General features: G+C 37.2%; 1 protein-coding gene across 1 annotated transcript in view; it reads right to left on the minus strand.

Annotated features, from left to right (window-relative positions):
• The window catches only part of Hasp (Hig-anchoring scaffold protein), a 139,733-nt gene that overhangs the window by 10,943 nt on the left and 116,278 nt on the right, over positions 1 to 12,512 (minus strand). Inside the window, exons 6-16 of the mRNA XM_073091812.1 lie at positions 12,098 to 12,289; positions 9,881 to 10,057; positions 7,929 to 8,111; positions 5,780 to 5,959; positions 4,681 to 4,800; positions 3,629 to 3,740; positions 3,071 to 3,240; positions 2,519 to 2,610; positions 2,035 to 2,147; positions 807 to 1,880; positions 203 to 432 (exon numbers count right to left, since the gene is read on the minus strand). Coding sequence (XP_072947913.1) covers positions 203 to 432; positions 807 to 1,880; positions 2,035 to 2,147; positions 2,519 to 2,610; positions 3,071 to 3,240; positions 3,629 to 3,740; positions 4,681 to 4,800; positions 5,780 to 5,959; positions 7,929 to 8,111; positions 9,881 to 10,057; positions 12,098 to 12,289 — 2,643 coding nt within the window. The remainder of the gene's footprint in view (positions 1 to 202; positions 433 to 806; positions 1,881 to 2,034; positions 2,148 to 2,518; positions 2,611 to 3,070; positions 3,241 to 3,628; positions 3,741 to 4,680; positions 4,801 to 5,779; positions 5,960 to 7,928; positions 8,112 to 9,880; positions 10,058 to 12,097; positions 12,290 to 12,512) is intronic.

Raw genomic sequence — 12,512 nt, forward strand, 5'->3', positions numbered from 1 at the left:
ATATGAGTAGTTAGGTAGGTTTTCACTTAAAGTAAAATTTTGAATTATTGAATCGGGGATATTACTTTTTGAAAAAGACTAAAGTATTTTTCGAAATGAACACATTTTGGCGTTTCATCCATTAAACAGATCTTAGACTAGACTAGAGGTAGACTTAGATCAGGTACTTAGGACTCTAGTACTAAATTTTAGTCTCACTTACCAGAACTAAAAGTATTGTTCGGATCTCGTCCATATTTCACAATTTCAATATTCACATACGGTTCACTCTCAATCGCCTCACAAGGGCTCTTCGGGCGACCTTTCTTGCTTTTTTCTGTCTCTGTTTTATTTCCATTACCATTTTCACCTTCTTTGGCTTCCGAGGCATCTTTATCTTCAGCGGTTAATGATTCGCGTTGTCGATTTCTACCTCCTTTGCCTTCCCGCCCACTATAAAGTCAATATTTACAATTATTTATTACAAGAATTTTATAATAATATTCAAAATTTACAGGATTAATTAAAATGTGTATGTTATTTTTGTCCGTGTCCGTTGTCATGTCCGTTTTATCGGTTCATTTTAATTTGTATATGACGAGTTTTCATACAGTATATTACCTTGACCAAGATGATATTAAAATTGATGTTTTCTACCAACTCTTGTATATGAGATATTCTGAGATATACTTAAAATAAATCGTATAGATAGTAGAGTGAGCTTAAAAAATCATTGATTTTAAAGTTACAGTTTTCACAAAAATCGCGTAAAACAACTAGTTGAACAACCTTTAAAAATAAAAACGTTATGACGTGACATGACTTACGTTTTTGGCACAGTAGCAGTTGTCTGATTCAATCTATCAGTTTTTCTACTTGTTCTTTTATCTCGTTTCTCCAGTATATTATCGACTTCAGTCGAATTGGTCTTAACATATTGTATAGGGATCACTGCGACTTCCTTTTTATAAACATCATTCGTTTCGTTCTTAGCTTTGGGTAATGGTATTACTTTAAGTAAGTCTATTTCAATATCATCAATCAGTTTTGCGTCAGTTTCATACGGACGTACTGTCTGTATTTCAGTATCAGTTTCTTCAGTAATAACATTCCGTTTTGTTCTAGATTTAGTTTTACGTATTAGTTTTTGTGTAGCTATCACATTACTTTCAGCTCCTTGCAGTTCCACATCAACTAACGTCTTATCTTTATTAACCTCAGAACTTTCTCCACTCTTTTGTTTCTCCCCAGATTCAGTCTCCCCACTTTTTCGATTGTCCCCTGAGTCAGACTCCCCACTTTTTTGGTTCAAAAACCGTTTTCTACGCTTATCGACATACTTTTCGAAGTACTGATGTTTTAATTTATTGATATTGTCTGCGATTTCCTCGTGAGATTCTTGTTCGTGGTCAGGGAACATGCCTCCTTTTAATATAGTCATATGTGGGTTATCATCAAACTCTGATGAGTCCTCATAATCAGGAACTTCATCATGATGAACGACTTCATCCTCCTCTGGTTCGTATACTGGTTGGTAGGAGTACAGTCGATGGCCAATAGGTTCACCGTGTACATTGTATACTGTATACACAGCTGTGGGGAAGTTTTCACCATCAGGAGTATCTGTATCAGAGGGAGCTATATCATCATCTTCTAGGAATTCCAGATCAAATTTCTTCATCAGTTTAAAGTTCGCATGCCTTAGAGTTGGTTTGCGCGTATCGTGGTTATATTTATCGTAGAGTTCATCCACGTGGTGTTGGTCAGGTTCTGCGGAGTGGCGTCGAAGGTTGTTGTAGTACTGGCGGAGGTACGCGGACCTCCTGTGACGTATTTCCGGTTCTGTTACGGAGCGTCGCCTCCTGCTCCAACGTATTCGGGGATGTTGATATAAGGTGCACCTGAAGATAACCATTACAATACTTTAGAAAGAACTAAAATGTCTTTCTAATAGGTCTAGGGGCTCATGAAGACATATTCTATTCATGAAGTGACATATTCTAAATACATGTTTTAAAATATTTACATGTTTTTACACGCTTATTTTATACTTACTTGGGAAGTTCTCGTGGGCTCCAGTGGCCACCGACGCAAGTGGCCCCCGGTGGACCTTCAGACAATACGTAGCCCTTGTCGCATTCGTACATAATTTGCTTATTATTTACCACCTGCAAAGTAACAAAAATAAAACCAATTAAAAAAGGTTATGAATGTCTCGTGATATAAGCTTTCCCTGCTTTAAATGACTTTGATGGTAGAACGTTATACAAATGAGTATTATTTCACCGCAGCAACGTATGTCCGCCTAACAACAGAAGTGTTAAACTATTATCTTCTGCGTTCCGAAATAGCCCTCAATTCATTTGTGTCTGAGTTCATGTAGATCTTCAATCTACACAATTATTATGATGGACAATTATGGTGAAGGTGGAGACGATCCATGAAGGCCAATGACCACTTACCATCTGGTGTAGTGCATGCTTACTTATTACTTAAGTTTCAAATAAAAACATTAGGGTTATATTAAAATAAAACATACCTTCTTTACATAAGGTCTGTAGTCATACAGACCCATGTTCCCCACAAGCAGCACTTTTCCGTTCTCGATATATCCGGGAAATGGGCAGAAAACTGGAAAAAAATCAACACGGGATTTTAAATATGTGCTGCACAGAGATAAGAAACCTATATAGGTAAATAAATGGGTGTTTAATTTTTAATTTATGCAAAATTTTAGGGCAATCGATTAGGTTATTGTTCAAACTTCAGTTGCATGATTTGATTCTCACATACATACGAACTAACAAGGCTAGTTCAACAAAACCTTGAAAACATCATCATCATCATCATCAACCCATTACTGCCCCACTGCTGTGCACGGGTCTCCTCTCAGATTGAGAAGGATTAGACCATAGTCCACCGCGCTGGCCAAGTGCATATTGGTAGACTTCACATACCTTTGAAGACAATTTTTTTTTGAGATTTCTCAGCTATGCAGGTTTCCTCACGATGTTTTCCTTTACCGTTTAAGCAAGTGATAATTAATATCTAAGACCCACATAACTTTGAAAAAATGAATGAAAATAATTACCTTCTTCACATCTTGGAGTTTCTCCACTCCAGTTACCAAAAGAGCAAATCACGATTGGATTCCCTTTTAGTTCGTAACCATCTTTACAGCGAAATCTAGCTTTCATTCCGTGTTCAGTCTTCGGAGCCATCACCATCCCGTTTCGAGGGTATTTCGGCATTTTTTTGCACCTAGAAACAAAAAATCACCAAAAACATCACCCTACTGGAGTCGGTTTAAAATTGTAGTCCATGGGATAATGGGATTTGTGTTGAACTCCAGATAGGATTACAGTTCTATCGATGCAGATAGGCTTGAAGATGCTATATCATATATCATAGGTCGGCTATAATGAGAGGTTAATCCTAGGAAGTAAATACCACACTCATCAATGTAGAAAATTGCAGCGTTTCATTGCTATTACAAGGCAAAAATTGGTGTGGCCATATTGTCTTCGCAGTCGAATCACGATGCTTACGTGCTTAGCATAACTGCCAATGTGGTATTTTATTTATTTATTCATTCTGTTTTATCAATATTTTTGCAATTGTTAATTATTTTTTACTAATTATATCTCACCTTGCTGGTTGGCATCTGGGTATTTGTGTCCAAGTACCATTGTTGCAGATGACAGCAAGGTTATTTGATGGAAACTCGTAATTCTTCTCACAGTCAACGACGATCATGTCTCCTGCAAATTTCAACGTTTAACTAATTTTATGGTGAACTAACTAACTAACTTACAAAAGTAATAGATATAAAGTACCGGATCTTACAACAAAAATGGAAATGGACAGGACATTTTGATTAGAAGTCATACTGTAAAATGGGCTAAAGAAGTGACGGAATGGTGTCCTAGATATAAAAAGAGAAGAAAAGGTAGACAATATCAAAGATGGGAAGATGATATTAAAAAGATGGCAGGAACGACTTGGATGAGAAAAGCAAGAGATAGATCTCTGTGAAAAGCTCTCGGGGAGGCCTATGCTGGAAAGCAAGACAATCAAGCAACTGGTGTCTAAAAAAATTAAATGAATTACCTACAAATGCTTAAAATAAATTAAATGTAAAAAAAAGAATGAAAACATAAAATGTAAGGAATAAGATTGTTAATAAAGGCTATCATTATCATGGTAAACTAGCTGACCCGGCAAACGTTGTGTTGCCATATAAATAAAAAAATGTTAAGGGTGAACAACCCTTATCACTTACGGGTTTGAAAAATAGATATTGTGAATCTAAACCATTCTCAAGTCCCCTTGAACACACACAACAAATTTCATCAAGATCAGTCCAGTCGTTTAGGAGGAGTTCAGTGACATACACACGCACATAAGAAATATATATAAAAAGATAATATATAGGAATAGTACAGATACAGATGATCATAAATGTTTGATCTATTATAAATAAATAAAATTTATTTATTTGCTCTCACAGTGAAATAACATAAGATGTATATTATAACTGAAATTGATAGTAAATGGCGTTGAACGAAATCAAAATAAATAAAAAAAAAAATACATAAAGTGGAGTTGGCTGATTTGCGAATTAAGGTATCGATATTTATTTAAAACGGTACGCAGGAATGTACGCAGAAGTGCAATAAATATTTGTTGAAATAAACTTACCATGTTGCACCATAGACGAGCTGCCCACGATCTGTGTGTGTTCGTGTGTGTCATTGCCCCCCGTTCTGTTCTCCATTAGCACCACTTTCCCTTGAGACACGTGTGGTACCACGCACGGAGCTAAAACATACTCATATCATCAACATATTACTGTCCACATGCTAGGGTTTGCACGGGTTTGAATAACCTTACAATTGCCTAATGGTAAGTGTGTATAATTAATATTTATGTACATATACTCGTTTTATAAAACAAAAAATGTAATCAACCAGATATGTGTAAGGACTGAGTTGGGATGTTTCATGCAAGTATCTCTGCCTTACAACCCTTCAAAGCTGATATTAGCGCTCAACATTGTAGCAATAAAACTCTAAGGCAGAGGCAAAAACATTATAACGATGAAGACAGAAAAAGTATAGATATATGTACAAGAACAAAAGAAAAAGAATGGTACGGCCGTACCGCTTTTATGTTCAACTTGGCTGGGCACTGCCGAATTATTATAAAAACAAAAGCCGGCTTAAAAATAACCTGCAAGTTATATGAATCCGATGAAACTGTATACGTCAACTCGTTCGAGCTTTAGGGCGTGCTAAAGAATAAGATAAACATACATACTATCGAAAAATAAAAATAAATCCTAGGGGACCAGCAGTGCCCCCAAGTTCAACAAAAAAAAAAAATGTGAGCCGTCACGGGACGCCTGGCAGATGTGAAACATCGACATTATTTTGTAAAAGTAATATGCAGAAAAGAACATATTGTGATAGGAACTAAATATGTCATAATGATAAAATAAAATATTACGATTTTTTTCCAGATAACGATGACTATTTATTGAATTCGATTGCGCATGGCGACGCGTCGCCACACCGTACACACTACTGCATATAGACTGTAAATATATACCATTGTATAGCGGCACGGCATGCGTCGCCACGCCAGAAATCGGTTTTACGTGCGGCTATAGATGTTTCACATCAAAAAGCGGCACGGCCGTACCATTATTTTCTCGAAGCAATTCATAAAGATTTATTTTCTTAATTCATATTCGTCAATAAAATTAGGAAGAAAAGAATTATACCCAAAAGCGTCTTACCCAAACACATAGGCAATGGATGACTCCAAGTGCCGTCATTTTGGCATATCCCCGATCCGTTCCCCTCCATCTTCATGCCATCCTGACATCGGAATATAATAGACGCTCCCAGTCCAGTCCCTGATGAAATGTTCTCCAACCAACCATTCCAGAGCTGGCCTGGGTGGCCACAGTTTATTTCTGGAAACAGTATTGTGAGAATCGGTTACTTTGAAATAAATATCGCAATATACAATGGTTTTTACAATAGGATTCTCTTTAGATATTTTAATTAATGATTCAATTCGATCAGGTGTTGACAGTGGATGGGTACTAAGTCAAGAAATAAATAATTCGAGGATCTCTTTGATGTTTCGTATTTATGGGTACTAAGTCAAGAAATAAATAATTCGCTTTCAATCGACGTGACTTTCATATATTGTTGTTAGTCCTTTTTTACCCGACTGCCAAGGAAGGGTTATTTACCCGACTGCCAAGGAAGGGTTATGTTTTTCGCGCGTATCTTGTATGTTTGTCTTTCTTTATTTGATCCGATCTAACAAACGGCTGGATGAATTTCAACAGTTAAGATGTCATTATATTTGTCTCAATGACCCGAGTGTCCTTAGATAGGTGTTAGTAAAAAAAAAACAAAATGGCGGATTATTGGCGCGAAATAGTAACACATTTAAAAAAAAATGTTAACCGAACCTATCGAGTAGGGTATCAAATGAAAGGAAATTAAACGGAGATTATAAAAACATATTTGTATATGAATAAAACAGCAAGGTGACTGACTGACTGACTAACTAAATGACTTTTTCATTTTTCAGAAATCAACGTACAGCCTAAACCAAAGACCTTACACTTCTGAAATTTTGCACATAGGTTCTCTATATAGCGCGAATAAGTACTAAGAAAGGTCTTTTGGAAATTCTACCCTAAAGAGGGTAAAATAGGGTAAAACAGATTTTTGGAAATTCTTTAATTTTGAAGCAACTACTATAAAATTTTGTATTTGGCTTTCTGGATAGGAACAAGGACGCACTTATTTATCGCCTGCCGAAAAATCAACCCCGTAGAGGGTAAAATAAGGGTTTAAAGTTCATTTGAACAATCGTCAATTTTGAAGCAAACACTATGAAATTTTGCATCAGGCTTGTTAGATAAAAATAATGAAATTCTACCTCTATCGAGGTGAAATAATGACCGAAACTCTGATTTACTGAAGTTATATATTTTATAGACAGTAAATGGTGGATTTTTTCGCGAAATACGAGTAGTAACACGTTTTAAAAAAAGTTAACCAAACCTATCGAATAGGGTGTCAAAATACAGGAAATTAAGAGGAGATTACATATACGTTATATAATATATCTTATATATAAAATTCTCGTGTTAGTTACCGTACTCCTCCGAAACGGCTTCACCGATTTTCACCTAATTTTATATACATATTCAGTAGGTCTGAGAATCGGCCACTATCTATATTTTTTACCCCTAAGTGATAAGGGTTGTTCACCCTTAACATTTTTTTATTTATTTGGCAACACAACGTTTGCCGAGTCAGCTAGTACATATATACTCGTATATACACATCAAGATGTTGTCTGACTGCTGTCTGACTAAATGAGTGAGTTGCTGTACCAGAGATCGACGCAAAAGGAAACCGCTGAACTTTAGCGTGCTGGAATTTTACACATTTTTTAGGTTCTTTATATAGCGTAAATGAGCACTACGAGGATAAAATACTTCGATCACTAATAAGAACATAAAATAGGATAATATTGTTTGAACATCTTTTGTTTTTGAAGCAGACACCTACTATGAAACTTTGTATGTGGCTTTCTGGATAAAAATAACGAAATGCCTATTTCACTGCTTTTGGAAATTCTACTTCAGCCTTTTTGGTGCAGTCGGGTTTTTGATTTTTTAAATTAATTACTTGTTAAATTGAAATAATTGAATTTAGCCGTACGTATTTTTCAAAGTGCTCAGTGGTTTCTCTTTTTTTCGACGACTAACGGATTCAATCTAGGAGTTGGCTATAGTGTCTCCTTGCGAAATTAGTCATCTATCGCAATCACCAAAATTTCCAAACTAAGCAGCGACTACGGCAAAGGTTTCTTTTCGAAATGTTAGAAATAAATGTTACTTTGACACATCTTACCTTTACAAATCGGTTGCGTCCCCGACCACTTTTTATCAGCGCCACATCGTCTAGTTGCGTCTCCGACCAGTCGGTATCCATACTTGCACTCATACGACACGACCGAGTTGTACGCACAAGACGTGTACACCGCCTTGCCGTGGCGCGGCGCCTCCGGCGGCGGACACTGCACCTGCGTGACCACTAGATGGCGACACGCGTCGCTTTAACGTAACACTCATATTATAGGAGCAGACGAGCACAGTCCACCTGGTGGTAAGTGGTGATGCCCATGGACATCTGTAATCAATCCCAGGTAGATTCCTACCTGAGGTCGGTCACTGATGCGCCGCTACCTGAGGACTAAGCTGGAACGCCTCGGATAAGTATGTCTCCCTTACCATACCCTTCAAACCAGAACACAGCGCTTAACACTGCTGTTGTGAGGCAGAAATAGGTGTGGCGGTAGTGTCGCCGGAACCACAAAGGGTTTTACCACCTTCTTAGATAGAGTTGTAACTAATAAATCACTCAAGGTCATTAAAACTCATTGTTTAGCAAGGATAGGTTATTCCAGGATGTGACAATGATTTTTAAACAAGGTCATTTATCTTTTTAGATTACTATCTTCTTTTAAGGATAAAGAAACATGCAGAAAGAAGTAAGCGCCGCATGCACTCGAGGAAATAAAACAATAATATTATATTTACCTTTATTTCGCTACAGCACAGTACAAGTTAAAGATAAGAAAGTCTTTACAATAAATTCTTGCACGGTCAACATCGAAATAAGCTTCGACTACAAATATCATATGTAATCTACAAACATGTAGCTATAATAGGCTATAGGCAGTAAAGATATCTTTGATAATATCATTTAATAATTTTACCATGGCCATTAAACTTTTGACTCATGAAATTCGGAAAATCGCAGTACTAATGTTATAGAATTTAAATAGAACAACAATTCTATATCGTGGTTGTAACAATTTTAAATTCTACGGAATGTAATGATTGATTCAAACTGTCCCCTTCTCTCCCTCTGAAGAGCAGCAGGAAAGGAGAAAAAAGATGTTTTAAAAATTATAATTCACAACTAATTTGTCTAATAAAATGTCTAGATATCCCACTGGTTCTTGGAAATTTTGCTCCCACATAGATTTCTGGGTGAAAATTTTGGGGGACCAAACACAAACCTTGCGACACTCCGTAAAACATTAGAAGCTAGTGGATAAAGAAGACATAGATGAAATCGAAAAGGTTGTCGTGAAGTGCTTCCTTAAGTTAGTTACAGATTGAATTCCAATTGAGTGGGAGATCCGATAAACTAATTGCATCATGACAATGACATTGCTGAGTGATAGCCATGATAACTCGTCATATACCAAGCGCCATGCCAACTAATCACCGGCAGAACATGTAGACATTTATCCACGAACGTTAAAACCATGCAACATTCCAAAATTAAGTACGACACTGATACCGGCAACTACATTGTCACGAAGCAATGTGTGAAACGCCAAATCGGAAATTTCAACGGCTTTAATGATGAGCCCGAGACTTCACTTCAGACATTTGAAGATCAGAAAATAATTAATAAGTATGAAAGTTATAAGAAAGTTTAATTAAATTTGATATTCCAACGCTGTAAAGATTGTCGTATTGTGGAGCAGCAGTTGTAGATAACTTCATTAGTAAGCAAATAACAATTTCATTTGTCAAAATTAAAACCTTTATATTTCATTGTAAGCTAACTTCAACTTGATTACTGTCTTAAAACTCCAACCATCCCCTTTTCCAAAATTTGTTGCTATAATTCCTGTTTAAATTATTCGCTACTTCCTTCCAATCTTTACTTTAAACTGGTCAGAATTTCCATCTTTCAAACCACCAACTGAGCCACACAACACGTCAATCGCGTGATCAGCAGACTCATCAGTAAAGCCTCCCTTATCAACTTGTGTCGCTACTTACGGACGCAGGTGGGGAGCTCCTTGGGAGCCCAGGCGCCGTCCGCCTGGCAGTAGCGCTCCGCCTTGCCGACCAGCTCGAAGCCCTGCCCGCACTGCACCACCGCGCGGCAGCCGAACGTGTGGCAGTCGGCCGTCACCCAGCCGTGGGGGACGTCGCCGGGCTCGCCGCACGAACGGGCTGAGAAAGTTGGGGAGTTATTTTAAACGAATAATTACTTAAACAAAACAATAAACATATTTTATTTCTTCCATATTGTATCAAGTGGTAAAGGCCTGTTTACTGGGTTGAAAAACCTGTGTTACTAAGTACACCGCTCTTCTAAACATAGGCGATGTTATAAATAATTCGAAAAAAATCATCAACTTATCTATCTTCTTCTTACTTATATAAAAATCAATTGCTGTTCGTTAGTCCCGCTAAAACTCGAGAATGGCTGGACCGAGGGAAGGTTTAAAAGGTGAGTAAATATGAAATATATTTCATAAATTAATTCTGAGGCGGTACAAAATTTGCCGGGTCAGCTATTAATTGATAATTTTTTACAAAGCCTTCAGGGGTAGCGGCGCATCTGTGGCCTGCAATCTGAGGCTGAAATTTAATCTTATTTGGGATTGATTACGGGTGTCTGTATGGCATGGTTATGTATGGCAATAGCCACTTACTGTTAGGTGAACTACACGCTCATCCTACTCCTATATTATGAAATAAGACCCATTGCCGAGTTCTGGTCTCCTCTCATGGTCACATTTATATTTATCTTTCGCTCATTGCCTAATGCGTAAACGAGACAAAAAATATCGAACCAAATAACATCTTAAAAGTAAATATTACGACTCTTAAGCACCTTTTAATAAAAAAGAAAAAAATACAGCACCCATTTATAAATAAGGCAAGTATATTTACTGGCTGTCCTTAAGATTTTCTTAAAGAAATTTCATTAGCAACATAAAAACGTCAAGATGAAGACTTCGAATTAAACGACCCTCATCACGAACCATTAAGACACGGGGCACATAAAAAGATTCTTTACTAACGCCAGTTAAATTAGAAAGAGTGGTTTTATGTAGAATGCTAGAGATTAAGGTAGTGGGAACTCTAAACAAGTGTGGTAAAATCAAAATCAAAAATAATTTATTCAAAGTAGATTATTTACTGTTATTATTGTATGTCAATTATCTTGACATACAAAAAGACATACGAAAAGGATGGTAATCCTTTCGCAAGTTGTTTTGTTGTGGAGAAGAAAGCTTAATGGTTCGCGGGTGGAATTCGTTCTACAAAGTCGCTTACTTATATTACGTAGGGCGTAATGCATGTATCGCAGTACACTAGTTGAATAAGCCAAATAAATATCGCCCTGACTTCATCATCATCATCGTCACCATCATCAACCCATTAGTCTGGCCCTGAGTACAATATCAGTCTAACTTCAACCCATTGCTTCAACCATTCAATCAAACAGGCAAACGATTTTGATCTATATGATATATTGTTCTTTTGTTGCTTTGTAACACCTGCTGCAAATTATCTACATCCACCCAGGGTTGACTGGTAGAGAATGCCATCAGGCATTATGTTTGCCCTTTTGTACATTTCTTTTTAGAGGTGATGCAATAAATTTTAAATAAATAAATAAATATAATTAATTGTTTGATTGCTTAATCATTTAATTTAGAATGGGATGAAGTGTAGGTAGGAAAACAATTAATGATTAATTCAGTTGTAGAGTTGTCTAAATTAACTTGCGAGGTTTGCCAAAATCTATCTGAACAGGTAGCCTTCACACAACTTTGAGAATTTTGAATATGCTCTTCGGAAAATATAATTCCTTACAGTGTTTTTTTCCGGCTTTAAATTGGTTCTGTTGTATTGTTATCAATAGAGGTGTTTTTACGGTTTGATTAACCATAGACGACCCGCGTGGTGGAGCGGCCACCATACCTGTCTGACGCGCAAAGGGTCGATCCCCGGCCATACAGATATCTAAATGATGAATTTAGGTTTCTATTTCTGGGTCTGGGTGTTTGTGTATTTGTCTTTGTGTGTGTTCATGGCACCCACGATACAGGGAATCCTAGTGTGGGGCTGTGAGTGTAGAAAGCATTATTAAGCGTTATTATTATAGAGTTTGTAATAAGTAATTTTCTACACCAACAAACCCAAAACTTTCATGAAATATTTCTAATCGCAGCCAAAATAGTCTTCATTTGTACTTACGTTCGCAGCTGATATCCGGTCCATACCAGGACGCGTGGCCATCGATAGCCAGGCACTTGGCCCTGGGGAAGCCGTTAGTGGTGTACCCGGTGTGGCAGTTGTACTGCACCGTGGCGTCCAGGTCGAAGGTGGCCTGCTCCGGGAGTGCGGAGTGGCGGGCGTGCTCGATTGTTGGTGGTTGGAGACAGTATACTGCAAATGTGATAGGATTAGCTTTGTGAAATATGAAAAATGTTGGCAGGCATAACACACGTCTGAGAATTTTGTAGGAATGTATTAGGTATGAAATCAAGTTTATCTTAATTTGTTTTCCAATCTTTGGCAATGTTGTTGAGCTTCATATCTACTGAGTTCTGATGTGAACCTTCACAACAAACCCGTTTGTTATACTGATTGTCTTATGGTGATAGATGGA

The sequence above is a fragment of the Epargyreus clarus genome, unplaced genomic scaffold (assembly GCF_041222505.1).
Source record: "Epargyreus clarus isolate Ecla_fem2 unplaced genomic scaffold, WU_Ecla_fem_2.2 ptg000035l, whole genome shotgun sequence".
Lineage (NCBI taxonomy): Eukaryota > Metazoa > Arthropoda > Insecta > Lepidoptera > Hesperiidae > Epargyreus > Epargyreus clarus.